The sequence below is a fragment of the Ambystoma mexicanum genome, chromosome 14, assembly GCF_040938575.1.
Source record: "Ambystoma mexicanum isolate Mex_15411 chromosome 14, UKY_AmexF1_1, whole genome shotgun sequence".
NCBI classification, from domain to species: Eukaryota; Metazoa; Chordata; class Amphibia; order Caudata; family Ambystomatidae; genus Ambystoma; species Ambystoma mexicanum.
The window spans coordinates 632,366,275-632,393,971 of NC_090940.1; the positions used below are offsets into that span (position 1 = coordinate 632,366,275).

General features: G+C 44.9%; 1 protein-coding gene across 1 annotated transcript in view; it reads left to right on the forward strand.

Annotated features, from left to right (window-relative positions):
* AMN (amnion associated transmembrane protein) overlaps positions 1 to 27,697 on the forward strand; it is a 94,936-nt gene that overhangs the window by 9,448 nt on the left and 57,791 nt on the right. The window contains exons 4-5 of the mRNA XM_069638109.1: positions 12,843 to 12,930; positions 15,647 to 15,882. Of these exons, the coding sequence (XP_069494210.1) occupies positions 12,843 to 12,930; positions 15,647 to 15,882 (324 nt within the window). The remainder of the gene's footprint in view (positions 1 to 12,842; positions 12,931 to 15,646; positions 15,883 to 27,697) is intronic.

Consider the following 27,697-nt stretch of genomic DNA (forward strand, 5'->3'; position numbering starts at 1 on the left):
AATATTTTATTTAGAAACCCACTCTGCATACTGCTATCCTACTTCTGGTTTTCCATGAGCCGGTCCCTATGTTGTACTGCCTGAGGCGTTTTCCCATAGCAATGCAAGAGGTTATGATTCATTCAAAACTTTCAAGCCATAAAGATTTAGTTGCGCTGCTTCTTAAAGGGGTCCTCTTTGCCCACCTACACTTCCTGTCCACCTCTGAGACTTGAAGTGCTGTCCACCATCTCATCTGCGGGCACTTTCCTTCAGGATCCTAGTGCCCTCAGGTGTGATGATCCTAAGGGCCTTACTATGTTAAGGCATCAAACTAGAGGTAAGCTTGAAACTAGTAACTCGTTTAACTGCTAAGGGTACGCCATCCTGCATAGCCTATGCTTTAGAACTTGATCCTAGCGTTCTTATGGGAGTTCAGCGTCCAAAAGGTAAAGGAAAATATAGGTTAAGAGAATATAAAGCATTTGAAGGTTTCCGCCATCTTAATGTTGGCACTGATTCCGTGGTGTTGCAGTGTCTCTGCCACTTCAAATTCTGCTACAAGCTTATTACCCATTTCTCAGCTTCTGTCATTTCATGTAATTAGCCTCTCTTTGCAGGCAGCAAGTCTTATAATTGCCACGGTCCACAGCGACAGGGTGCAGAGCTAACATTAGTTATTGTTGCAAGGAGTATATTCCTGTTATCCTTTCTCATGAATATTTTCCCAGGGAAGAATATCAGTTTGCGTTCTTAGCATTAGGAAGATGATAATACAATCGTTACAGAAGATATGTTTTGGTGCCTGAATTGGGCTGTGACTCAACTGCCCTCTAGCGGATTCTAGGATTGCCATGTTTGTGATAGAGTGACTAGTAGTACAAATGATACAAGAAATATGCTCCTCGAGAACGGAGCCTCTGCCACATATTTTATCAGGCCTTGTTAACTAACCGTTTCTGTTCTTGGCTTAGCTAGAAGGATGATTAATGGCGATAGCAACATATGGTAGTTGCAAAAGATATGTTTCAAACGCGAGGAAGCTGCAAGGCCTGAGAACCATCTGGGTTGCCAGATGTCTAGTTCCGTGGGAGCGGGTCTTACTGTGTCCAGTTTCGTTAGCTCAAGGTGTTGACGTCACTCTTCTTGCTGACGACGCACACGATTAGGTCAGCTGCAGGGGGGTGTACTAACCAACAGAGTTGGGTAATGTATGCCGCTGTTTAGATTCTTATATAGGTAGGCGGCAATAGGGGCGAGGGAATTAACCTATACCTGACATTTTGTCGTATATTCTAATGTGTTCAAATGTTGTGGTTTCTGTGTGTAAATATTGTAACTCAATGTGGGTGGTTTGAGAGTTCTCAGCTTTTGGTCTCCTGAGATAAGCCAACCTTCCGGGCTGTTAATTGCATGCATTAGAGCTGTTTTTCTTGCAACTGGTTCATCTCATTATTGTTTCCTGGATTAATTTTTGGGCCTACTTTTACGTTGGGTGGAGGAAGTAGTCTGTCTAGTTTTCTTCCGTACACGCCTCCTTTACACAACCCAGACTTGCTACGATTAAAAGACCATGAAAATGTGACACTCCATTCCACTGGGGTCGACAGGGATCCATTCTACGCATTGTCCGAGTAGCTCGTTGTCCATTGTGTCTATGAAAGTGCGACAACAGCATTGACGAATATACCACTGGACTGGCTTGCTGATCCCTATCTATTGTATCAAGCAAACGGATGTGGGTGGTTCCTTACCAGAACCTCCTAGGACCAAGGCTGGCTCTCTGCCACTGCATGACTGAAGGAGGTCAACACAGCATATTGACCCCAGCACACTCTTTATGTGGCAGTGCACAATATGATCCACTGGTTATTTTCAAAAGACAGCACAATGGGTATGGCAGAGACTGGAACATAATGAAAACATTACCACTATACAGCAGTATAGTTTTACGACTGCCTTTTAAATGAGTATAAAATTAAGAAAAAGGTCATGAACATTTTTGGGGGGTCGCAAAGGGCAGATCAGGAATAGTTAAAAATAGGTGGGGGAGAACCCCCACCCAAAAAAAACTTTCAATGACCTTTTTCGTAATTTTGTACTCGTTTAAAAGTCAGTCGTAAAAATGACTGTCGATGTAAGAACATAGAACCTATACAGCTCAGGGTTTGACCTGGTGGCGGCCGTATGTGAGATGGCTACAGGCTTTTGGACACTCCACACTTCTTTGTGGCTGAAATTCAGTTCAGTTTTAAGCAGGATATCCCTTTCTTCCGGAGTCACGGTGGGCAGTTTCTACCTAGCTTGGTGTGCTCTTTATGAAAACCTTACATACATGCATGAAGTTGTTGCACATCTGCCCTTGCTAGTTTAGTTGAGTTCACAAGATTCTGTCTTGTGCAAGGAATAATAACAGCTTCTAGAAAATAAATCCACATTAAGAACTAGTGGCATCAAAGGTGCATAGCACAGAGTAGTAACCGTGTGGAGTAAAAGAACAGATATATAGTTGTGCTAGTCTAAAAAAGTAACATTCTCTATAATACACTGTGCACTGACTTTAAACGTATGCAATTATGTGCTGCGGGTGGTAACCCTTTGTCACTTGACGTACACTCGCTTTCAATTAAGCTTCAAACAGCAAATTAATTTCCTGAAACTTCCTTAATTTCCATTTGATTCTAGTGTTATTTATTCCAATTTCATAAATTGAAAATGACTGCATTACACAAGTGGCGGACAATCTATGCACTACATGTTTCGGCTTACGTCCTTCCTCAGGTGTAGATCGATAACTAAGTACAAAAACAATACTCAAGAAGCACATTTAACCTGATTCTATTTTAATCCTCTCTGAATATAGTCGCTAATTAAATTCTTTAATATAATGTACCAGCCATATTTAAGTCAAACTATGGTTACGCAAAGTTACTACTTACTTGCCCATCTATGCTACGCTTAAATAACTTTCACAGTGTTCTCGCTGGCAACCTCGTTCTCCGGAAAGAATCCACATTTTTCAAACGAACTCTGCCCATCACGCCTCAAGCCCATGATCTTAAGGATGGACAAAACACTAGGCTTCTTTGCGCGACCTGCTAAGAATCTGTCTTGCTGCCCTGATTATGTATGTGTGACTTCCTATTTTACTAATGGCATAATGTTCGGAGTGTCCCTCTCTCCTTTTCAAATAAATGGACTCCTGCATTTTCTGTTGGTGTTCTGTTAATTATTCCAGTGAGAAGGACGGTGTCAACTCCCACACTTAATTTGTTCAGTGGAGAGTTTGTCTCTTAATAAAAATGTATCCAAAAAGATTTGGGTGACTTAAAGCGTTAAGCTCAATCCCACACTCTGTGATTTTGAAATCACCTAGAAGATTTGAATGCTTTACTGTGATACCGGGCCTCATCACGAGTTGGCCGGTATCCCGACTGGGATACCGCCCAACTTTATTTGCGTTAGCGCCCACCCATCCGGCAGTATTACCACTGGATCACGGGTTGGGTGCTAAACGTTACTCCCTATTCCCCATTGGGTCCTGGGGAATTTTCGGCGCAATTACAGCGTGGTAGTACCATGGCGGTAATTGCACCAAAAATGGACATTTTCCTGCCATGTTTACCCCCAGCTCTGAGCATGCAAGACTTGAGATTGGGCGGAGCGGTAAATGCAACGGTAACCCCGTTACTGCCGCATTTAAGGGCTACCGCCTAACTCGTGACGAGGCCCACTGTGTGGTAATATTCCATAAAAGGTCTGGCTACTTGGGTCCTTTCACCACGATTTGTTATGCCCCTTTATGTACGAAATGTGCCTGGCAGGAAATTGGCACACCTGTGTGTGCATGCACACTGGCCAATCCTCATCCACCAGTGCCCATGAAAATGGCTGAGTTGCGCAGTTGTTCAAATCCACCATTTGGACACCTGTCAACGTTTTCAGAATGGGACCCCAATCTGATCCTCCCCAACACCAGGTCAGGGAAGCGAACTAAGTGATTGGTCAGGGTAATACTGTAGAGGTTTAAGGGGCAGGGGGAGAACACAGGCCAGTTGCAAACAAAGGCACCATATTCTTGGAATATCAGGATTCTGTGGTGCCCGGAAGGCTCAGCTGAAACTGTAATGAAAAGTAGGAGATCTGTGGCCGTTACTAGTCCACCGAAGGTCCAAAGTCGCACTATCCACAGCTAAGGCAGTCATGGTCCCAGGCAGAAAAGATAGAAATGTATGAAAGAAGTGGAGGTAAATAGACCGGGTGATGGGTGGTAGTTGGGCACTGCCACGTTGGCACACCAAAGGAGATCCCAAAGCCCGTCAGAGGCAAACCAGTTCTACGGAAGACTAAGGCAACACCTGAGGAAGGACATGCTACGAAACACAGATCACGGATTGACCTTCCAACATGGACTACAGTTATCGATTTTTTGTACGGGTGCATGAATGCAGACTTCTGTCGAAGTTGTTTGGTGGTGGTTTTTTTTGATCTGTAGAGCTGGGGCAGGAACTGAGTTCCCTTTTTCTAAGTTGTGTGTTGGTAGTTTTAGGTCCTTGGTGCACCAATGCAGGAATGCCGACTTCTGTCGAAGTTATGTGGTTGGTATCCTGGGTCGGCAGGAATATGTGTTGGTTTCTTAGTTGTGTGTCAGTAGGTTTGGGTCTTTGGTGTACATTATTGAAGCAATGGTGACTTCTTTCTTAGTTGTCTGTGTTGTTTATAGGGGTCTCAGTGTACTGGCGAAGAAATCCTGACCTGTGGGTGACCTGTGGGTGTGTTCTGCATGGGTTTCTATAGGTGCCTTTAGGTTACTGGAGCAGGCATGCTGACCCTGAGTTATCTGGGCTATTTTAGGCACTTTTAGTCTACGGGAGCTCAATGATGACCTCTGATTGCTGGGCCTGTTGCGCTTTGTTCTCTTACTCTACTGGTGCAGGGATGTTGACCTTTGTCTGCGTTCTGTGTGCATTGTTTTTGACACTTGTAGTCTATTGGACCTCACTGGTGACCTCTTAGTGAGTTTTTCTTTCTCTTACTCTATTAGTGCAGGCATGTTGACCTTTGTTTGTGGGTTGTTTTGGGCACTTTTAGTCTACTGGAACTCAATGGTGACCTCTGTGAGAAACCAAAAGGGGTCTCACCCGCTAGTCCCCGGGGATCTGTCATCCAGGTGGCCAGGACACGGCCATCTCTTTTGGATCCGGTTACTGGGGGTGGACACGTGCAGGAGGATCACCTGGATGGGGGTCTTTCGGGAGTGGGACACCAGAGGGAGAGAGGCAGTATCCTCTTCCTTAGAACACCCTTTCCCCAACCAACCAGGTAGGATACCTAGGAACTCACCCCCCCACCCTTTCCCGACATGAACACTTTCTCACGGACAGCTCACTGTGAGAGAAAATGGACTAAGACCCGAGCCGTATACCTGACATGTCCCAACACAAGTGTCAGGCTGAGTCAGGCAATTACTGATAATTACACACACCTAACTTCCATCACAGTTCCCCACATGGATAAAAGGCGGAGTGCGAAAGCACACTCTGAGCAAGGCAAAACACAAGAGGAAGCAGCAGTTCCGAAATGGCAGTTTAATACAAGGAGAAAGACGGCAAGAGCAGAAAGGGTTGCAAGGAGGTAATAGCCCTTGGCATTTTCAGATGAAAACTGCTACTTTCACGAGCCCTCGAGAATAAGAAACATAAGACCGGGAATTAAAGTTGAAGAAAGGTGCATTGTGTCGGAGGTACCAGGGGCTCTCCTGCATCGATAGCCGAGGTGGGAGGAGAAATTGCTGCTGTGGTACCGTCCTTGGCTCCTACAGCAAAGCAGCACCAGTAAAGTCAGCACAGCCAGTGAGTCGAGGAGACTGATAGTAGACCGGTCTGTGTTAGGACCAAGGTTGCAAGCAGCAACATTGTGTGAGGAAATCTGCAAAGAACAGAGTGTAAGGCGTATGTGATGAGCAATGCAACTATAATTGAATATGCAAGAAGTGACTTCACTTTTGAAACCAAGATAGATGCCTTATACAGAATGGTCCGGCACCACGTGGGTGCTCATTCGAAGGTCTCTGTTAGATATCCAACTGAGAGTGTAAAATGGTTAACTGTGAAATCGAAGTGGTCCTGCAACGGGTCAAGCCAAACCCTGTGCACATTCGAAAGTCTTTGATAGCTAATGTGAACTGTAATTGGTCTGACCCCAGCTGAGGGAGACTAATTGTGTAAAAGAGATCTTAGTTGGCTGAGGGTTATCCGGGGTGTACCGTGAGTCACTCGAGAAAAGATGTTCTATAAGCATTGGAAAAGAGGATCTGAGCCCGGAAGAGGGGGTATTCAAAACTAAAGAAAAGATTGTGGTAGAAAAGGGATCTAAGCCCGGCTGAGGGGATCCAGGGTGAAGAGTGAATTGCCCGACTTGAATATTTGTAATGAACTTTTCATTGTTTTGGTACATCAGGCCCTCTCAATCAGGAGACTTTGATAACTTAAGAGACTTGTGCACAGAAGGCCCTGATGTTGGTAATGGAACTGTGTCCTCGTGCTGAAGAAGCCCAAGAGTGTGCTATGCTCGAGTAAACCGCCTTGTCCCATGCAGAAAACGTGGGCAAGGGAGGCCAACAGCCTAAACATGCCGACTTGTCATTTTTGTGAACACTTCTTTCTTTATCATGAACATTAACCCACACTATTTGTAAATTAGCTGTAAGGATTGGCAATAGGTTTTTTAGTATAGGCCCTTTTATTTTGATGAGACTCCACTAGGACTGCGTTATTATTATTTGATGGTCGTAGCTTGCTCCCATCTTAGATTTAGGTTTAGATAGGCGTTTATCACATCTTTGATACTATTCAATAAACGCCCTTGAACTGTGGTCATTTGTGTCTGTCTTACTTTCATACCATGCATTCCTTACACCTCCAATTGCTGGGCTTGTTGCTTTCGTTCTCTTACTTTACTGGTGTGTAGATGTTGACCTTTGTCTGCGTTGTGTGTGCGTTGTTTTTGACACCTGTAGACTATTGGACCTCACTGGTGACCTCCAAGTTGTTTTTTTCTCTTTCTCTATTGGTGCAAGCATGTTGAACTTTTAGTTGTGTGTGGGCTGTTTTGGGCACTTTTAATCTACTGGAGCTCAACAGTGACCTCTGAATTGCTGGGTCTGTTGTTTTTCATTCTCTTACTCTATTAGTGCGGGCATGTTGACCTTCATCTGAGTTGTGTGTGGGTTGTTTTGGGCACTTGTAGTCTATTGGACCTCACTGGTGACCTCTTAGTTGTGAGTTTTTCTTTCTCTTACTCTACTGGTGCAGGCATGTTGACCTTTGTCTGAGTTGTTTGCTTGTTATTTCCCCTCCTCCCAGCAGATAATATAGTTGTTTCTCCCCGCCTGTCACGTTGAGCTTTCCTGCTGTACAGTGGTGGCTCTGAGCATGTTTCTAATTAGGGATCTTAATTTAATTACCGCGTTCTCTATTCCGAGATGTCCGTGAAGCTTTTAGCACCTGCCTTTCCTGTATTTTTCCCCATTTGCCTTCATTCAGCTTCTCAAAGGATGAAATCTGTTTTTTTAGACGGGGGGATTCAATTGGCTTTTACCTCTCATGACAGTGCGCACCGGGTGCAAATGTTCGCGTGCCAAAATTCTACACTTGTCGTACTCGTTTTTGTGGTACTGAGTCTTATTTATATGTAACATCGTCGGTATAGTGTCCCCTACAATTTCAACGATTATGACTGCGTCTGATAAAAGGGGGCACAAGGATCCCCCTGTTCCCAAACCCTCACACAATCTGCCTCCTATTTCTCGCATCGACTCTCCCCTTTTCGTGCATTGACCCTCAAATGCCCTTTCTTTCAAAACCAAGATCAGTTGTACTGTTCCACCGCCGCACCTTGTTCTCTGCCCAAAGATTTCGGTGGCTTCAAAGCTAGCCAGTCATTTTCCACTGGAGGATACACCTTTATATAGGCTTTTTAAGTCATGCAAAGGGAAAAATAAGGCACACATACCACCGCGCCACCCAGTAGCCGTCCCTGGTCCCTAAAAGTTTGCCTTCAGTTCACAGCCTCTGACAATCCATTGTAGGTATACAAATTAGCTCCAAAGAATGCTCTTGGCTGCAGAAAATTGTCTGTCTTTTAGGGCATTGCTATTTTATACATAGGGCCTCATTATAACATTACCGGTCTGGCAACAACGGTACCGGTTACCGGCACCGTTGATACCGGATCGGCAAAGTACAAGTTTGCAGGCGGGATACCCTGCAAGCCGCCAGGTCTGACCTGGCGGGTGGAACGGCACCCTCCTGCAGACTTTGACGGATGCACCAACACTGTTCCGCACAGTGCCGAGGCCTCCGTCCTCCTCATTCCCATTGAGTCCTATGAGACTCGAATGGGGAGTTACATTTTCTGGCTGTAAAGCCCCAGTGATTCCTCATTGTCAGGCACCAGAAAAAAAAACAACTCCGGTGGCAGCAGTTTTTAGCGGCATGGCTACCACTGGGGTCATAATGACCCCCATAGTCTTAGCCCAATGTCACACTGCTCTCAACGATGCAGACAACGGCATAGACATTTCACCCTCATTAGGGATCATCAGTGTGGTATAGTCCGACATCCCTGTGTTTGGAGCATTGGGGTATGTTTAGCAAACAGCATCAATGTTCTGGTGGATTAAAAAAGCATGAACATACTCTTCTACCCGAAATGTGAGAGTAGAATAGTCCTGTTTAGCTAAGCCACATTTGTCACAGCAGCAGCCAATAGCCACCCCTGGAAATTCACCCCCTGTTCAGAGACACACTATCTCTACATCACCTTCTTCTTCCATCTCTTTATTTCATGTGAAAATCCATGAAAAGCGTAGGACACAGTGCATAGGACACAGTGCATAGGACACAGTGCATAGGAACCCGCCTTAAAACCCCACTCTCTCCTCAGATCCTGTTAAATTTGTAACAGAATTGCCAGAATTCGACCCATAAGCCAACTGCAGTGGGGAAATTACCTAGCTGTTTGCGAAAATTTACTTTGAGAGGTATACAAAGGAGGATATGTCTCGGGAGGATAGCTCATCGGCAACGTGCTCACCTGGGAAGCAAGACGACCCAGTGCAGCACAGGTTCGATCCCTGGGTCCGCGCTTAGCAACCTATCGTATCATATCATCCAGCAGCCCGTCTCAATGAAAAATCCAGTAAATCATAATTTCTACCATTTCTCAAAGTATGTGGTAACTAATACATAAACATGATAGTTTATTAAATAACACTTCACACCCATAAAAAAAAGCATCAGTCTTCTTAAATTAAAAATATAATCCCGACACGCGATGAGCCCTCTGCAAATGACTGCTCAAGGCATATTAGTATACGCTTTAGACCTGGGGAGTCATTTTTCCTAATCATTGAAATACCACTCCATCTCATATACCCTTCCCCCCACCCCCCACCATACCGTCCCCGTCTCATGACTGGAATTTTAACTGAGGAGCTCCCCTCGCCACAGACAAAAACTCATCCGTTCTTGATATACCTTCTTGATATACCGTAGCTTTAGAGAAGTACAAAATAAACCATTCTTGATATACTGTAGCTTTAGAGAAGTAAAAACTCATCCATTCTTGATATACCTTCTTGATATACCGTAGCTTTAGAGAAGTACAAAATAAACCATTCTTGATATACCGTAGCTTTAGAGAAGTAAAAACTCATCCATTCTTGATATACCGTAGCTTTAGAGAAGTAAAAACTCATCCATTCTTGATATACCGTAGCTTTAGAGAAGTAAAAACTCATCCATTCTTGTTATACCGTAGCTTTAGAGAAGTAAAAACTCATCCATTCTTGATATACCGTAGCTTTAGAGAGGTAAAAGCTCAGACTTTCTTGCCGTATATAAAATTGAGTGTGAATAAGTTGTGTGATGGATGGCTGTGACTGCGGCACAAATACAGAAAATGTACGCGGTGTGCGGATCATACGTCTAGGCCCATCGCAATAATCCCTATTCTTTGTTGCCTGTCACGCTCCTTCCAAGAGCCAAATGAGCCCTTGCTTCCTATCCCCCACCAACTCGCCAAGAAAATCTCCATCTGTATTCCTAGCCATCTCTTCCACTCTAAAAAACCAACACGGCATCGCCATCCAGGCGTGTATCTCCACGTCCCATGTGCTTTCTCCCGGTTCCAATCCTTTTTTTTCTTTTCGCCCCCTAGAACTCCTGTAGATCATCACTACAACCCCTACTCTTCTGATGCAATGTAACACCAACACTGCCCCTGGTCCCAACAAAAGGCCGCTGTGTGTTCCACCCAAATCCGAAACTCACTGGTAGGAACAAGAACCACCTCCCAGAGTTCGGTTTGGACTAGAGCCATGAGAGCATGTTCTGTTCCACCCAACGTCCCACCACCAGTTTTTAATCCCTGTGGCCACTGCCCCGCAAATATCAATGTACTCCATGCAGCATTGCCATGCGATATGCCCAACCAACACACATTTGCGACGACTCGTTAAGGTATTCGATCCATTGAATAACTCTGAATGCAGCATTCACAACGCATGGTAGAAGTGGTGGAGGACGTACAGGGATATCAAAAGCGTATTTGTCTATCGTAGAGTTAATATCTAGGCTTCTAATTGGTGTAAAGGGTTCACTACATCATTTAGACTGCGATCAAGGACACCTTTAAGATGTACGCATGCTTGTAAAATTACAAACTGGTAACTGGCCATATTCATTTTCTACCATGTACATAAGGGTTCTCCTTAATGCAGGGTACTTGCATTAAGGGGTACTACAGCGATTAGGTCACAGTGATCCCGATTCGCTGACTCATTTATCTTTTTATGCCTTTCCAGTTGTAAAGCATTTTTAACCACAGATTTGGCTCACACACATTCTTGGCTGCTTTCCAGGGTCCCCACACAAGACACGGTCCTGAGGAAGGTGGCGCTGTTACAGATCCGCCGAAACGTCCACCTATCGTGAAAACTGATAGTGTAGAAAGTATACCTACACTAGACATGGACCTGGCTGCTTTCCAGGGTCCCCACACAAGACACGGTCCTGAGGAAGGTGGCGCTGTTACAGATCCGCCGAAACGTCCACCTATCTTGAAAACTGATAGTGTAGAAAGTATACCTACACTAGACATGGACCTGGCTGCTTTCCAGGGTCCCCACACAAGACACGGTCCTGAGGAAGGTGGCGCTGTTACAGATCCGCCGAAACGTCCACCTATCGTGAAAACTGATAGTGTAGAAAGTATACCTACACTAGACATGGACCTGGCTGCTTTCCAGGGTCCCCACACAAGACACGGTCCTGAGGAAGGTGGCGCTGTTACAGATCCGCCGAAACGTCCACCTATCGTGAAAACTGATAGTGTAGAAAGTATACCTACACTAGACATGGACCTGGCTGCTTTCCAGGGTCCCCACACAAGACACGGTCCTGAGGAAGGTGGCGCTGTTACAGATCCGCCGAAACGTCCACCTATCGTGAAAACTGATAGTGTAGAAAGTATACCTACACTAGACATGGACCTGGCTGCTTTCCAGGGTCCCCACACAAGACACGGTCCTGAGGAAGGTGGCGCTGTTACAGATCCGCCGAAACGTCCACCTATCGTGAAAACTGATAGTGTAGAAAGTATACCTACACTAGACCTAGACCTGGCTGCTTTCCAGGGTCCTCACACAAGACACGGTCCTGAGGAAGGTGGCGCCGTTCTAGATCCGCCGAAACGTCCACCTATCGTGAAAACTGATAGTGTAGAAAGTATACCTACACTAGACCTAGACCTGGCTGCTTTCCAGGGTCCTCACACAAGACACGGTCCTGAGGAAGGTGGCGCCGTTCTAGATCCGCTGAAACGTCCACCTATTGTGAAAACTGACTGTGTAAGATGTATACCTGCACTAGACGGAGACCTGGCAGCTCATGAATTGTGTTTTGATGGGTGATTAGTAGGATTCACTGCACAAGGTGATTTAGAACATTTGTGCCCCCCTGAAAACAGCATTGAGGTTCCACGCTAGGATTTATGTGAATTTCCAATTGTGAGTGCAGTCCTGCTGACAGGAAATGAACAAAATACCAGAGGATGCAACAAGAAAGCAATTGTCGCTGCAAATAAATGCGAAATATGTGATTTTGCTTCATGCAAAAACTGAAGGAGAAAAAGATCATGAATACAAAAGTGAGTCGAGGGATTTTGCTCCAGCACTGAATGCAGTAAAAAAGTGAAAACAAGCAAGATAAGAAGAAAGATGCATGTTGGGTACAATTGGTTTATTGCATATTCCTTTTATTGCACCCCCTTATTTGTGATTTGCATAAAGTCAAAATGTGACATAATACGAACCAGACCAGATTCCTTGTCCAGTGTCTTTTAAATGCACCAGCCTGTATAAATCTGTGATTACTGATGTATGTCCCAATTTAAATGCACCAGCCTGTATGAATCTGTGATTACTGATGTATGTCCCAATTTAAATGCACCAGCCTGTATGAATCTGTGATTACTGATGTATGTCCCAATTTAAATGCACCAGCCTGTATGAATCTGTGATTACTGATGTATGTCCCAATTTAAATGCACCAGCCTGTATGAATCTGTGATTACTGATGTATGTCGCAATTTAAATGCACCAGCCTGTATGAATCTGTGATTACTGATGTATGTCCCAATTTAAATGCACCAGCCTGTATGAATCTGTGATTACTGATGTATGTCCCAATTTAAATGCACCAGCCTGTATGAATCTGTGATTACTGATGTATGTCCCAATTTAAATGCACCAGCCTGTATGAATCTGTGATTACCGATGTATGTCCCAATGCTTTCTTTAGTATCTTCCACAGGATGGAGAATTTATTTTGGCGCCCGGCGCGGGCTTCGCGGTTTCTGATGCTCTCCATGATGCAGGCTGTGACAGAGGTACAGCAATTTCATTCTCTAGCCATTGATTGCACAGAACTATACATGCTTCAAACCCCTGCCTGCTGCAAACAAAACATTTATAAAGAGGATTTTTAAGCAGAGGCAAGCTCTGTTAACTCTCTACATCCCAAAGACCAGAAACACGGGGCAGCTTTGCCACAAATATTCAATAATTTGATAAACATTCAAAGGCAAGTTCATTGACTATTTCTGACGCCGGTCCTTGAATATTTTGATCACACCACGTACATTTCCCAGCACTGTTTATTCAAATATTTATTTTTCCAAAATCTAGCTTTAGAATATTTGGCGTTTAGGCATGCATTTTCTTTAATTGTGATGTGAGGAAGGTGCTGTTTCTAAATAAACTGCATTGCCTTTAATCTGTTATGGTTTGGCAGGGGGATTTGTTTGAGCAGGGTCCGAGCGTGATTGAGCAGCGTTTGAGCAGCAATTGTTTGAGTGCTGTTTGTTTGAGCAGTGTTTGTTTAAACGCTGTTTGTTTGAGCGGCGTTTGAGCAGCGTTTGAGCTGTGTTTGTTTGAGCAGCGTTTGTTTGACCAGTGTTTGTTTAAACACTGTTTGTTTGAGCAGTGTTTTTTTGAGCGGCGTATGAGACGTGTTTATATCAGTGGCGTTTGAGCGCTGTTGTTTGAGCGCTGTTGTTTGAGCAGTGTTTGTTTGAGCGGCGTTTGATCGTGATTGAGCAGCATTTGAGCGGCGTTTGTTTGAGCGCTGTTTGTTTGAGCAGTGTTTGTTTAAACGCTGTTTGTTTGAGCAGTGTTGTTTGAGCGGCATATGGGCCGTTTTTGTATGAGCAGCGTTTGTTTGAGCGCTGTTTAAACGCTGTTTAAACGCCATTTGTTTGAGCAGCGTTTGTTTGAGCTCTGTTGATATGACATTGGAGGCCATCAACAATACAAATGGTAGAGAAGAAAAATGCGATTTATGGAAATCACAGAAGAAAATGGAAATCAGTCCCCACCCTCCCAGGACGTAGCTAAGTCAAATCTGCCTGGCCATGTTCCCCTCTGAGCGGGAACACAATCAGCCAATGAATATATTTCTACCGGTCCTTCCGTATTTTTCTCTTTGGAGTAGCCTGGAATAAACGAATACACTGGTATTTACATGTTACAAGCCAATTGAGTTTGTGAGGGCAGAGTCACTACATCAGCATACAATATCTGATCACAGCCATTCACCTCTCTCATGACCGGGGCAAACCAGATATAACGATAGAAGAACATAGGTGCCTTAGCTCTTGATTAGAAATTGGGAGGTTACTTGGCATCTTTCAAAGTGCAATGGCTGCTAATGGACCCTTGAAGTCTGTCAAAGTCCAAAGCTGCACAGGGACTGAGGACTGCTGTAGTCTAGTTGATGAGCTGTCAGCTGTTGAAACAGAAGACTGGATTTATGATTTCACGTGTAAAGTTACCCAATCTGTGTGATCCTGGGCCAATAATCCTATCTCCCAGTGTCTCATTACTCTTACCTGCCGACATTGAAAGTGCTTAGAACCAAAGTAACCAACCGTATTACAAGTCATATAAGCATATGGGCATCAGCATAACTGCTGCTAGCTAGCTAGCTATCTAGCTTCTAAACTACAGATGCAGCTAATACTTAGCTGGTGAGGTGCTCTATAATCCTTTATCCTAGCTAGAAAGAGACGTCATCTAGGGAGAATAGCTGGGGTTACGGGACATCTAGGTCTCCAGGAGCCCATTTTCACCAACTCGCCAGGGGCACGGATGCTTTGCCAGGAGATTTCCTAGATTTCCACAAAGAGCTAAGATGTCTACCGTCCCCGGACCGTGCTAGGACTGTGCTAAACCAATGAGCAATTTTGAGCTAAAACTAAACGATGGCATTTTCTGTTGCAGGAACCTTGCTCTGAGAGAGTTTGCTCCAAGCGGTGCTTGGCCAGTTTTGGTTCCCAGTGAGGTCTAATATTTGGATTGGGTTTCTTGGAGTTCACACCATAGCTGCAAAAGGCGACTTTGATGTTGGGTTGCCACTGAAATGTCTTTGGGGGTTCTTCTTGAGTCTCCCAAGATCAAAGCTGGAACTGGGCCTGTGTGGGATCTTGGGATGCTTTCGAACAAGGCAAAGTCCTCTGGCAGTCCAGTACATTTAGGATAGTGCCAATGACATGGGAGACTCACCTTCAAGTCATTGGGCCTCATTATAACCCTGGCGCTCCCGTAATGAAGGGGGCCGGTACGGGACTGGCCCCCTTCATACGGGAGCGCCGATTATGAGGTTCCCTTTGCGGGACCCGGATCAGACGTCTGGTAAAACCAGACATCTTTTCCGGGTCCCGCGAGGGGAAGAGGGAGGTAATAACGGTCCACTTGTAAAGTGCCCGTCATTACCTCCCTCCCCATTCCTATTGAGCCCTATTGGGGCTCAAATGGGAATGGGGAATGGTTCCTGCAAGGAGGAATTACCGGGTCCTCCTATGTCGGAATGACCCCGTAAGTCCCCATTGCAGGAACCCGGTAATGGAGCCCGGTTTGGAGGCAGCCATGGAGCTAATAGCACCATGGCTACCTCCAAACTCGTAATGAGGCCCATTGTGCCTCTATAGTGGTGATAAACTAAACATATGTATTGGAAATATAGCTTTCTGAATTATTATGGAAAACATTCTGAATCTGCTCTCAATTCCTTGTAACTCATTGACTTGTTCTTCGATATGTTTGCAGGTTCCGATATCACATTCAAGAATGGAGAGGCGTACAACTGGATGGACCCCGAAATGTGGCATGCTGCCATGTCTACAGAGGACCTCGAGAATGGAAAATATCTCTTTTCGGTCGACGAGGAACGAGTTCCCTGCCAATATGACGATGCCGTTTTTCAACCTAGAACCTCCTTCCAAGTGAACGTCGAACCATCTGAGGGAACAATTTCTCTGAAAAGCATCTCCATATTGGGTCAGGTCAGTGACAATACTATTAGACCTCCATCGACCCACCTGCTCCCCAGTCTATCAACTGTCTGTAATAGTTAATATTGTTCTGGAAGTTACCACTTGATAATGGAAACGGCAGATTATGTCGATCCAATTTCAACTATGAATAAATCCTGTACTACAGGAAATGGTGTATTTGTGTGACCAAGCACATTTTGTTACACTAGCTGTACCCGGTGTAACATACAGTGTTCTAGCATCTCTTAAAGGTTAATAATGAAATATTATCACACTTTTATTTTATTCACTCTAGATTTCATAGTAAAAACAATTGACAATCTCGTTCTTAGATACAACGCTCAATGAACTGAAGGATCGAACTCTTGAGAGAGCAACATATATTTGTCAGTGACTGAATATAGTTTTCGGAAGGTATAGGTAGATTCTCTCAAAAGTCTGTCCCTGTGACTTATTAATGGTTATTGAAAAGGCTAAACATATAGGAAACTGTCTTCTTTTGAATTTGAAAGGCATAGTCGTATAAGGTGTAATGAGAAGTATGCTCGGTATATAAACAGTATCTGAGTTTAATCCATTGATTACACGAGCCTCTATGATATGTCTTTGTAGACGCGTAATTGTCAACCTTGTTCCATTGCAGAGTCCCTGTGATGGCATAAGATTGCTTAGTAGCATCATTAAAGCGCATAATTACAGCACCTACTTTCAATTTTAAGTTGTGAGGAGGCATTCCTCCTACAACATTTCGTTCTTTAGAGACTGAAACATTGAGCCCCCAATTAACTGTTCATTGACACTAGAACTGCCGTGCCCTGTGTGAAGAAAAGTGGGGTTGGAAAGAAGTAACTTGAAGCTATTCCGAATGTTTACGATAGTGGAAGGTGACCGCTTAGAACCGTGCTCATTCTGTTTGTCAAAATGAAAGCTGTTGTTGAAGTGGAAGGGCACAGAGAGGTGCAGTCTGCCATTTGGACAGCAGAGGGAAACCTAACACTGATAAATTGCATCAGCTGAGTACAGAAACAAACCTAAGCATTATGTGTGTGTGTAATATATATATATATATATATATATGTGTGTGTGTTCGTATGATTTTGTACTGCACCAAATTACCACTATAGTCTCAGAGTGTCTAGGCTTGTCCGTGGAGTAGAGTACTGCACCTTCACCAGGGACATCCAGACCATCATTTGTTTTGAGGAAAGAACATTGAGTGGACCCAGCAGCTACTAAAATGGCAAAAGGCGTGTTATACAAGCAACCATTTCTGTATATTACCTTGCATAGTACAACTCTGCAATATATTGTAATGTGCTAGGATGGACCAGCTGGCAGCAAACACACATTTAATGGCGATGTAGCAAAGGAACTGGCTTTGGGCCAGGTACTTTTGAAGAAGCCACTTGTCATTGGGTGATTTGTTGGCCATAAAGAGAAATATGAATAGAAAACTATTTTGTTGAGTGCTTCCATGCAGCTGGCTTTCCTTTACCTGGGATCTCCACTCTGCTCGACTTTGCTAGGAGCGCAAATGCGAAGAGTTATTGGGGCTAATGGGGTGCACATTTCTTAAAAATAACACAACTCCACTTTGTTTTAGTACCCCCTTCCCTTACACCTAAAAGAGTCTTCATAATGAAAGCATGTCTACTTTTCTGATTCAATTAAGGTAGCCTGCCTCAACTCCAGCTGTTCACAAAATTGAAATATGACCGGCTGTGGGCGGGGCTGGCTGGCATTCATGCCACAATTTTAAAAGCATGCATCTGGAATAATGCTGACATGATTGCCATCTGTTGTGGGAGGGAGCAATGGTCTGTCTGGGCACAAGTGAGGGGAAGTGACGTGCGCAGGCTGGCAAGCTAAACAATAACCACCTGCATTTGAACGTTCTGAATGCTCACAAGGCCTCGTAGGACCGCCCCTTTCCTGTTTATCAGTTTAGTCTGTTTGCCTTTGTTCCCATGTACCCTCCCCTTGGCCCTGTGTTCGCTTTGAAATGCAATTTCCTGATGTATAAGTGTCTTACTAATGAACAATAAATAAATTAAATATAATAAACCCAAACCTGGTAACAGTAAGACAGGAGTCTTCTTTTATCACCCCTTACCGGGCTCCCCTGGGTCCTGCAGGTTCTGAGAGCAAAGATCACCCCGCGGATGCGCGGAAGGGTGGGTGTAGAGTAGGAGCAGGGAAGCAAAGGAGCTGTATGTTAAGACAAAGGCGAGAAGTACCCAAATTCACATATATATATATATATGTATATATATATATATATAATACATTCTGCAACATTGGAACTTTCATAGATTAACTTCCTGTGAATATTCCCCGGTGTCAGGCTGGGAATCCTTGGTTATCTTTGGGGTTCCCTTGCTGGAAGCAACAAAAAAAAAGTTCTATTTTGTAGGCTGTCATCCTCCTTATGGGTGCTTTTAGTCGCGTCACACATTACCGCACTGCCAATAAGCACTCTCAGGACCTCTGGTGCACTGATTGACTGTACTGTGGCTGCCTAGTTAGTCACCAGCTTTTCCCCAAGGGGCAGCAGGGCAAAGCCAGAGTGTAAAGTACACCATTTTTTTTGGGCTTTCTTTTCTGTATACGATGGTAACCCCCATCACATTGACATAGGACCACAAGCCCCAGAAGGCAGTCCTTTTCAATCCTATTTTCAGCCCTCATCACCGATAACTATTGAATGCATAAATGGATGTAATCAGTGAAAAAGCCTTAGTTTATACAGGGTTAAGATGATTGAATTTATCACAACAAAACCCATGAAATTCAGTCCGCCCTGTAGAGGTCCCCATAGCGTCATTTTGTATCTCCTTGTTAATCCACGCTGTAACATGTATGTGCTCAAGAGCTGAGTAATCAGGGGGATGGAGAGGAGGTCAGTGACCACCCCCCCCTCTATTCTTGGTTCCTTAGGGGCAATCTTTTGGCCACAGAGGGCAAAGCCAATCTCAGCTGGCTCCTTCCCTACGATGGGTCTTAGTTCTGAGCTAGCGCTGCCTCTAAATGCGGACTGCGCAACCTCAAGCGCTCGGTGGAGGCCGCGTCGGAGACGTCCTCTTTCCTTGGCATCAACTGATATACTCAGTATAAGATACCCCGAGATAACTTCTACATACATCTAAATAGCCAGTCTAGGAGTGCCTTTTAATTAATCTCAGAATTATATGGGGAGGTTTAATTTACAAACTGAACTGTGTTTTAGTGAGCCTCCTCTCTCCAGGTTAAGAATGGTCACTCTCCTTCCCCCCCTTTGACAAGATCATGACCCTGTCACGCTACGTGTTACGCTCTGCACTGGCACAATGCTACCAGTAAACCAGAAAGTATAGAAAGCTTACCCAGCTTGTCATTCATATGCTGGAAATAACACAGTCCTTGGATTAGTGCAGGCAGCCTAGGGGCGGGTCTAATGAGCAGACCTGTGAAATATCCATCGATGAATGCCAATAAAACAGTGGGAGGCAATAAGACACGGAGATGAGAGGTTAAGCTGTTATCTCATTTATTCCTCTAGCGCGAACCGCGCGCGAAGGCGGGCGCTCGGCCTACCATACCACAATACAAAACAACTGAAAGGGGACAGGGTGTCCCAATGCAAACATTAATAACAAAAAGGGGATGTTGCATCTCCCCCTTGCTGAACAGGAAACATGGGTCTTAGTTCATTTCTTCGATCCAACGAGATGGCTGGCAAACTACCCTTTGTGAAGGACTTCGTTCATAGGGAGTGTCTTCTGCATTGCAGTCAGTGTCGCTATCATCGTCGTCCATGTGGCCTTCCTTATAGTCCGAGTCCAGGACAGAAGAGTCCTCGCCGCCTGTGAGGTTGTTCTTCACCATCGAATGTCCGAAAGAATGAAGAGTTTCTGGTGACCGTGCCTGTGGGACTGGCCGCTGTGATCATTGATGCTAGTACATGAGTCACGGTCATCGGCTCTGGCTTGAAGGCAGGTACTTCCAGAGTCTTGCGTTTGCCTAACCAGTGCCTGGTCTCCTACTTGCAAGTTGCTGGGCTTTGCTTTTCATCTGTGATCAGCCTACTCCCTCATTTTGCTTTTGCTTTCTTTATCTTTGATCCGGGCTGTGTCGGCATTTTCAATGGAGAGAGAAATGTTGGGATAGTGAGGCAATGTTGTTCTTATGACTCGCCTGAACATTAGTGCGGAAGGGCACGTTCCCATAGAACTATGTGGTGTGTTTCTATAGTCCCTAAACAAGGTGTATAGTGCCTGCATGAAGGATCCCTTGGGAATTGAGCATACCTGTAGTGTGCGTTTTAAGTTTCCCATAAGCCTCTCCACAGTGCCATTTGCTTGTGGCCACAGGGGTATGACGTTGTGGTGTTGAAACCCAAGGTGTTCTGCAAACATGGCGAAATTATATCTGATGAAAGGGGCTTCATTATCGGATTTCATGATTCAGAGAACCCCATAGTCCGCACATGTTTTATCTAATGCTGGTATCACTGCCCGAGCACTGGTGGAATGAATTAAATGGACGTCAGGGAACCTGGACATTTCAACCATGATTACGAGTACATATTTGCCATTTGTCAGTGGGCTGAACATGTCAATGGCAACCTCGTCCCATACCTGTAGTGGCATTGTTGTCATCTTGAGGGGTTCAAGAAACATGTGTGGAGCGACTGCCTAGCATGCGATGCATTTACCAAGCACTTGTTCCACTTTTTCATTCATTTGTGGGAACCATATTTTGGTTCGGAGTTGACGTTTTGTGGAGACAATCCCTCGATGTCCGGAGTGCGCCAGCTCAAGTATTTGTTCCTGCAAGCTTGCCGGAATAACGATTCTGTTTTCCTTGAGCAGTAATCCTTCTGGGGACACTGATAACGTGTGTTTTATGAGTCCGAATGTCTGGAAATGTCTCTCTTCTGCTGCTGATCCTGTCCGCTTTTGGTGCGCCACTGACCACTGGCCGGACTTTAGGCACTCTTGTATTTTCTGGAGCAGCTGGTCATTTTTCATGCCCTCTTTCAGCTGTGCAATCGTGAGTGATTTGGGCAGTGCGTTGCTTACTAGATAGTTTATGTACTGGTTGGCTTTGAGGGATTGCCTCTCGTCCTGAGCTGGTAGGGGATATCGAGACAAGAAGTCCGCAGGATTGTTCTTTTTCCCGGCCGGGGCATGATGTTAAAAGAATACTCTTGTAGTCGGAGTCCCCACCTTGCAATGCGTGGTGGCATCTTGGCTGTTGGCTTGACATAGATGGTGGTCAGAACTTGATGGTCCGTGATGATGGTAAATGAACGTCCGTACAGGAACAGATGGAAATGTTCACATGCCCATACAACTGCAAGACTCTCTTTCTGGTTACGAGTATGTGCATTCTGTTGCCGAGAGACTGTGACTTGCGTACGCTACTATGTGTCTTGGTGAGTTGGGCGAGGCTCCTGGCTTTGTTTGTGCTAATATTGCCCCCAGAGCAACAGGGCTGGCGTCGACTGATGCTTCTGTGTTGAGTTCTGGATCATAATATGCCATGCAGGAGGCAGAAGCAATTCGTTTTTTAATTTCCTGGAAAGCCTTGTCACATTCTCTGGACCAGGAAAATTCTTGTCCCTTCCCAGCGAGTAGTCAGAGGGGCGTGCTGACTACTGAGGCAAGGTCCTGAATGTATCTAGTCCAGTAGCTCACCATACCTAGGAAGGACCTGACGGCGGACACTGAGGTGGGCATAGGGGCTTCCACTAATGCTTGCACTTTGTCGGGGGCAGGCTGAACGTAGGCTTGGTCCAGCCCCCTAAGGCCAAAGCAGCCACAGGTGCCCTCATGGAAAGGCTTCCAAACCCAGCCCTCACTCCGTTAGGACTCAGACATGCAGACCGTCACATAAAGGACCATCCAGGGAGAGCAGGGAACAACGTATAAATTCAACCCTTCCCAATTGATGAGCCCAGGTCATTGGAGAAGGTTGCGGCTTTCAGTTGGCAGCGTTTGGAGCTTGATACAAGGATTCTGGAGCAGTGGAGGCTGTTGGAGATGAGAGGGAACGGAGGAGGCAGGTGGAAGTGGGGTTGGTTTAGAGGTGTTGGGGATGATGGGAGGAAGTGGTGAAGATCAGGGGGTAGTGGTACGAGTTTTGAGAAGATGGTACCAGGAGGAGGGTGGTGAAGAGCTAGCGGAGGTCATGTCAGCTGGAGGGGGTGGTGACAAAGACCGCAAGAGTAGGCAGGTACCGGTGGGCCAGCATAGGCCTAGGCTGCAACCAGCCGTGGGAGTTGGAACAGGACTGGGTTAGAACAGAGAAGTAAAGGGAAGGGGGATCCAGTGGTGCAAGCGTGTCGGTAGAGGGTGGTCTGGAGGCAATGCAGTGGCACATTAAGAGGATTTCCTTACAATGATTTGCGTCTGCACTTGAGGATGAGAATTGATGATGGCTAGATGAGTACACGAGACCCACAAAAACATACGTTTAGCTAAGCTGACTTGCGTGTGTTATGTAGTCACGACTGCACACTATTATGACTGGTGCTAACTCTGGAACTAAAGGACGTAATCTTATCGGCGGAGAAGCCCATGGATTTTATTTTGAGGGACGGTGGGCACAGTTTATCTTTCAACCCCAGAGCTCTCAGCTTTCAGACAATCCATCACCGGAGTCTCAACAGCCAGTGCATGCGGTGATGCGAGAGGAGGCGCTGCGTCATCCCGCAGCGACCACCAACGGCAGGATAGGGAAGTAGATTGAGGTCCAGCGCATCATGTGATACCCCTACTTGTAAAGTGTTCCGGTTCAAATGGCTTCTGATGTCACTTCCTGTGATGCCATCTGGAAGTAGGGTCACTAGGAGTGCTATGCCACCTCGGTTACTATGTTGACAAGAGTGAAGTTTCCTGAAAGGACTTTATTCTCATAGAGGTCTGGTTTTCTGCATGGAGACTAAGCCCGGACTGTGGCATAACCCAACTTCTGCAGTTTATAAGACTACATGGTATGCAGTCTTTATAACAGAAATTTTATGTAGAATTAATATATAACGAAAATTATATAATGAAAAACATAATGAAAATGTATGTGGGGTGCGGTAAAGGGTTAAATCTTGTGGGGAAACGGTTGTGGTGGGTTTTTAGGGGTGGTATATGTAGGTTTTGGGGGGACCCTCCCAAAAAAAAAAGAAAAAATGTATTTGTTATGTTTTGTCGTTAAAAAATGTTCGTTATATGTGCATTCGTTATAAAGACATGTAACCAACTACATGCCCACGACTATAACAAGGACACGTTTTTCATGAAAAGAACAGCAGCATCAGTGCTTAGAGATGCATTTATGATGTGAAAAGTGTCATCACTTTGGCAGTATCTTGCTATCAGTGATGACACTGTGAGAATGTTTCAATAGTAGTGAGTCGTTCTTCGTGTCACACTAGACTGCAGATGGAACAGTGATAGGGAAGGGACCGGCTGTAGGGGCCATGAATACAGGTTTAAAGGGATCCCCTAGGCTATTGAACCATCAAATTGCAATCTTGCAGAAATATTCCTTGACCCGTCTTCAGGCCTTACCCAAAATCTGTGTAAGATATTTTCCATGCTCAGGACATCTATGCGGGGAAAACGTCTCTACATTGACTGAATCGTCCACCAATACACCCAACCCGCTGAGTAGATGACTTTACTGGAGGTTTATTAGGTGTTTGAAGGCTGCCCTGCCCTCATATGTATACCCTAGCTGCCAAAAGCTTAGCAAATTACTTGTAGAAAGTTGGTTATAGAAAACTGGTTTAAACCGCTCAGTATTTGGGCGATCTAGAGCTCGAAAAGCTATTTTTTGTTCTGGCAAATCGCTTGTTTAGTCGATATCCTTTAAGAACAATTTCTATCTCCCCTTTCCAGGGCAAACTCCTGGAAAAGTTGGCCATCTCCCATCTTACTCTCCACACTGAATCTGTTGGTTGTCTCCATGAACATCAGTCTAGCTTCAGAGCAGCCAGAGGCACGGAAACTGCTCGCCTGAACACCTGTGATGATCTGCTCTCTAACCTTGATTCCAGCATTCCTTCTGTCCTCATCCTCCTTGATCTTTCCCCTGCTTTCGACACAGTCAACCACGCCATCCTGATCAATCGACTCTGTGAGAACCTGGACATCACGGATCAGGCCCTGGAGTGGCTGTCCTCCTTCCTTTTGGACCACCCCTCCCAGGTCCAACTTGGTCCCTTTCTCTCAGCCACCTATCTCTCTACCTGCGGTGTTCCCCAGGGCTCTATCCTCTCACCTTGGTTTTTCAACCTCTACTTGGCCCACCTGATCTCTACCTTCTCCTCTAACTTTCAGTGTTATGCAGGTGACACTCAACATTTCTTCAGGCTCCCCTCAGCCTCCTTTCCTCTCTCGCTCACTCCTGACTGTCTATCCGCGATTCAGGATTGGTGCGCCTCCAACGATCTCTGCCATAGTGCCAGTAAAATAGAGATCTTTCTCATTTGGACCCCCTGCCCCTGCTTTCCCTCTCTTACTCTGGCCTCCTGCCTTCGGCCCTCTTCCTTCGCCTTCCTGCGAGACAAAAAACATTGGTGTCATCTCTCCTCACATCCGGATATCGCCAAGATGTCCCACTACCAGCTGCACGTCCTCAAATGGACTCTTCCCTTTTTCACTTTCCCCCAGAAGCTCACTTCTCCAGAGCCCTGTTTATCTCTAGGCTGGACTACTGCAACAGCTTCTTTCTCAATCTGCCTTCCTCTACTCTCCGCCCTCTGCAACTAATCCAGAACAGGACTGCAAGACTTATCCTTGGCCTCAAGCCCAGGGACGGTAGCTCTCCAGCACTGAAATCTCTCCACTGGCTCCCAGTGCCTGCAGGGATCAAGTTGAAGACCCTTTGCATTGTCCACAAGGCTTTGTGGGGCCGAGGCCCACACTACTTCCAACGCTCTCTTCCAAAATACCTTCCTTCTCGAGCCCTTCACTCAGCTACCTCCAACTCTCTAAGGGTTAGACGCTTCCCCAGGCAGAGTGGGGTGGTACATCTCTATCCTCTGCAGGTGCCAGCCGCTGGAATGACCTCCCTGCCCTCTCAAACTTGAGCCAGACCATCTGAAGTTCCAGAAGCAGCTCAAAACCTTCCTCTTCTCCTCTGCTTTCTCTCGCTCCCTTCCCTGCTGACCTACCTGACTGCTGTACTGACTGGTTTGCTTGGCTACCCTCACTGGGCACCAGGCTCTTTCTTGAACAGTCACCCTTGCACTGCCTCCACGCACTTAGGGACTGTAACTGTAACCCTACAGTCCCTTGTTCTCCATGCACTACCCAGAGCCGCGCTGCCCTGGTTGCACTTACTCAGAGCATTGCTGCTCTATTTTCCCCTCCCTCTCCCTTGCACTTCCCCCCTCCCTTTCCCCTTGCACTTCTCCTTCTCACATTTTCACGATTTGTATGACACAAGGCCTAGTAAGATCATTTGTTTTGTCCTCCCTTGTCTTGTCGCGCCTAGAAACACTTGTGCACGGGCGCGTTATAAATGACTTATATCATAACACAGCCTTTGTCTCTGCGACAGATAGCTGATTGAGGGCTGCCCTCTTTGCACCTGCAGAGGATAGAGATGTACCACCCCACTCTGCCTGGGGAAGCGTCTAACCCTTAGAGAGTAGGAGGTAGCTGAGTGAAGGGCTCGAGAAGGAAGGTATTTTGGAAGAGAGCGTTGGAAGTAGTGCGGGCCTCGGCCCCACAAAGCCTTGTGGACAATGCAAAGGGTCTTCAACTTGATCCCTGCAGCCACTGGGAGCATGGTGCTATTTGCATCATGGCTACCTCCAAACTCGTAATGACCCCCACTGTCTTGGTTCTACCGGCATGCAATTCGCACCACTATGGCCCACACGGTGTACATTATAATAATAAGGGTAACGCACACCTGTCACAACGCCTCTTGAATATCACCATAGCTGGCTGTGGAAGAAGAAGCACAACCTGCAGATGTAGTGTTTTAAAAAAAAAATACACTTTTATTGCTGCAGCAAAGAAATATCGAGACAGCTACTGAACACATTACTAGAACAATGATATATACAGACAACTGCATAACACATGTATTGCTGGACCAATGATATATACAGACAACTGCATAACACATGTATTGCTGGACCAATGATATATACAGACAACTGCATAACACATGTATTACTAGAACAATGATATATACAGACAACTGCATAACACATGTATTGCTGGAACAATGATATATACAGACAACTGCATAACACATGTATTGCTGGAACAATGATATATACAGACAACTGCATAACACATGTATTACTAGAACAATGATATATACAGACAACTGCATAACACATGTATTGCTGGAACAATGATATATACAGACAACTGCATAACACATGTATTGCTGGAACAATGATATATACAGACAACTGCATAACACATGTATTACTAGAACAATGATATATACAGACAACTGCATAACACATGTATTGCTGGAACAATGATATATACAGACAACTGCATAACACATGTATTACTAGAACAATGATATATACAGACAACTGCATAACACATGTATTGCTAGAACAATGATATATACAGACAACTGCATAACACATGTATTGCTGGAACAATGATATATACAGACAACTGCATAACACATGTATTGCTGGAACAATGATATATACAGACAACTGCATAACACATGTATTGCTGGAACAATGATATATACAGACAACTGCATAACACATGTATTGCTGGAACAATGATATATACAGACAACTGCATAACACATGTATTGCTGGAACAATGATATATACAGACAACTGCATAACACATGTATTACTGGAACAATGATATATACAGACAACTGCATAACACATGTATTGCTGGAACAATGATATATACAGACAACTGCATAACACATGTATTGCTGGAACAATGAAATATACAGACATCTGCATAAGACATGTATTGCTGGAACAATGATATATACAGACAACTGCATAACACATGTATTGCTGGAACAATGATATATACAGACAACTGCATAACACATGTATTGCTGGAACAATGATATATACAGACAACTGCATAACACATGTATTGCTGGAACAATGATATATACAGACAACTGCATAACACATGTATTGCTGGAACAATGATATATACAGACAACTGCATAACACATGTATTACTAGAACAATGATATATACAGACAACTGCATAACACATGTATTGCTGGAACAATGATATATACAGACAACTGCATAACACATGTATTGCTGGAACAATGATATATACAGACAACTGCATAACATGTATTGCTGGAACAATGATATATACAGACAACTGCATAACACATGTATTGCTGGAACAATGATATATACAGACAACTGCATAACACATGTATTGCTGGAACAATGATATATACAGACAACTGCATAACACATGTATTACTAGAACAATGATATATACAGACAACTGCATAACACATGTATTGCTGGAACAATGATCTATATCTTTATGAATAATTGCTCAGCAGCTGTTTGCTTGCTTGACTCTCCCACCGATTCTCTGTTAATCCCCAGGTGGTTCCCCAGCTTGACATCATAAGTGAGTCATTCAGACACACCTCAGGGGACCCACTGGGAGCTTTCAAGGTGTGCCTGTGGCTTCATGGTTATAACATTGTGGTATATCCCTGCTCTCGTAGTTGTGCCACCTGCAAGGATTTCATTTTTTTGGCGAAAACAGTAAGCGGTTACCTCATGCTAATAGTGTAACCTGAAGCTGGCAGGGAACCGTTTTAAAATGTGTCGTTCACGTCATTATGAGAA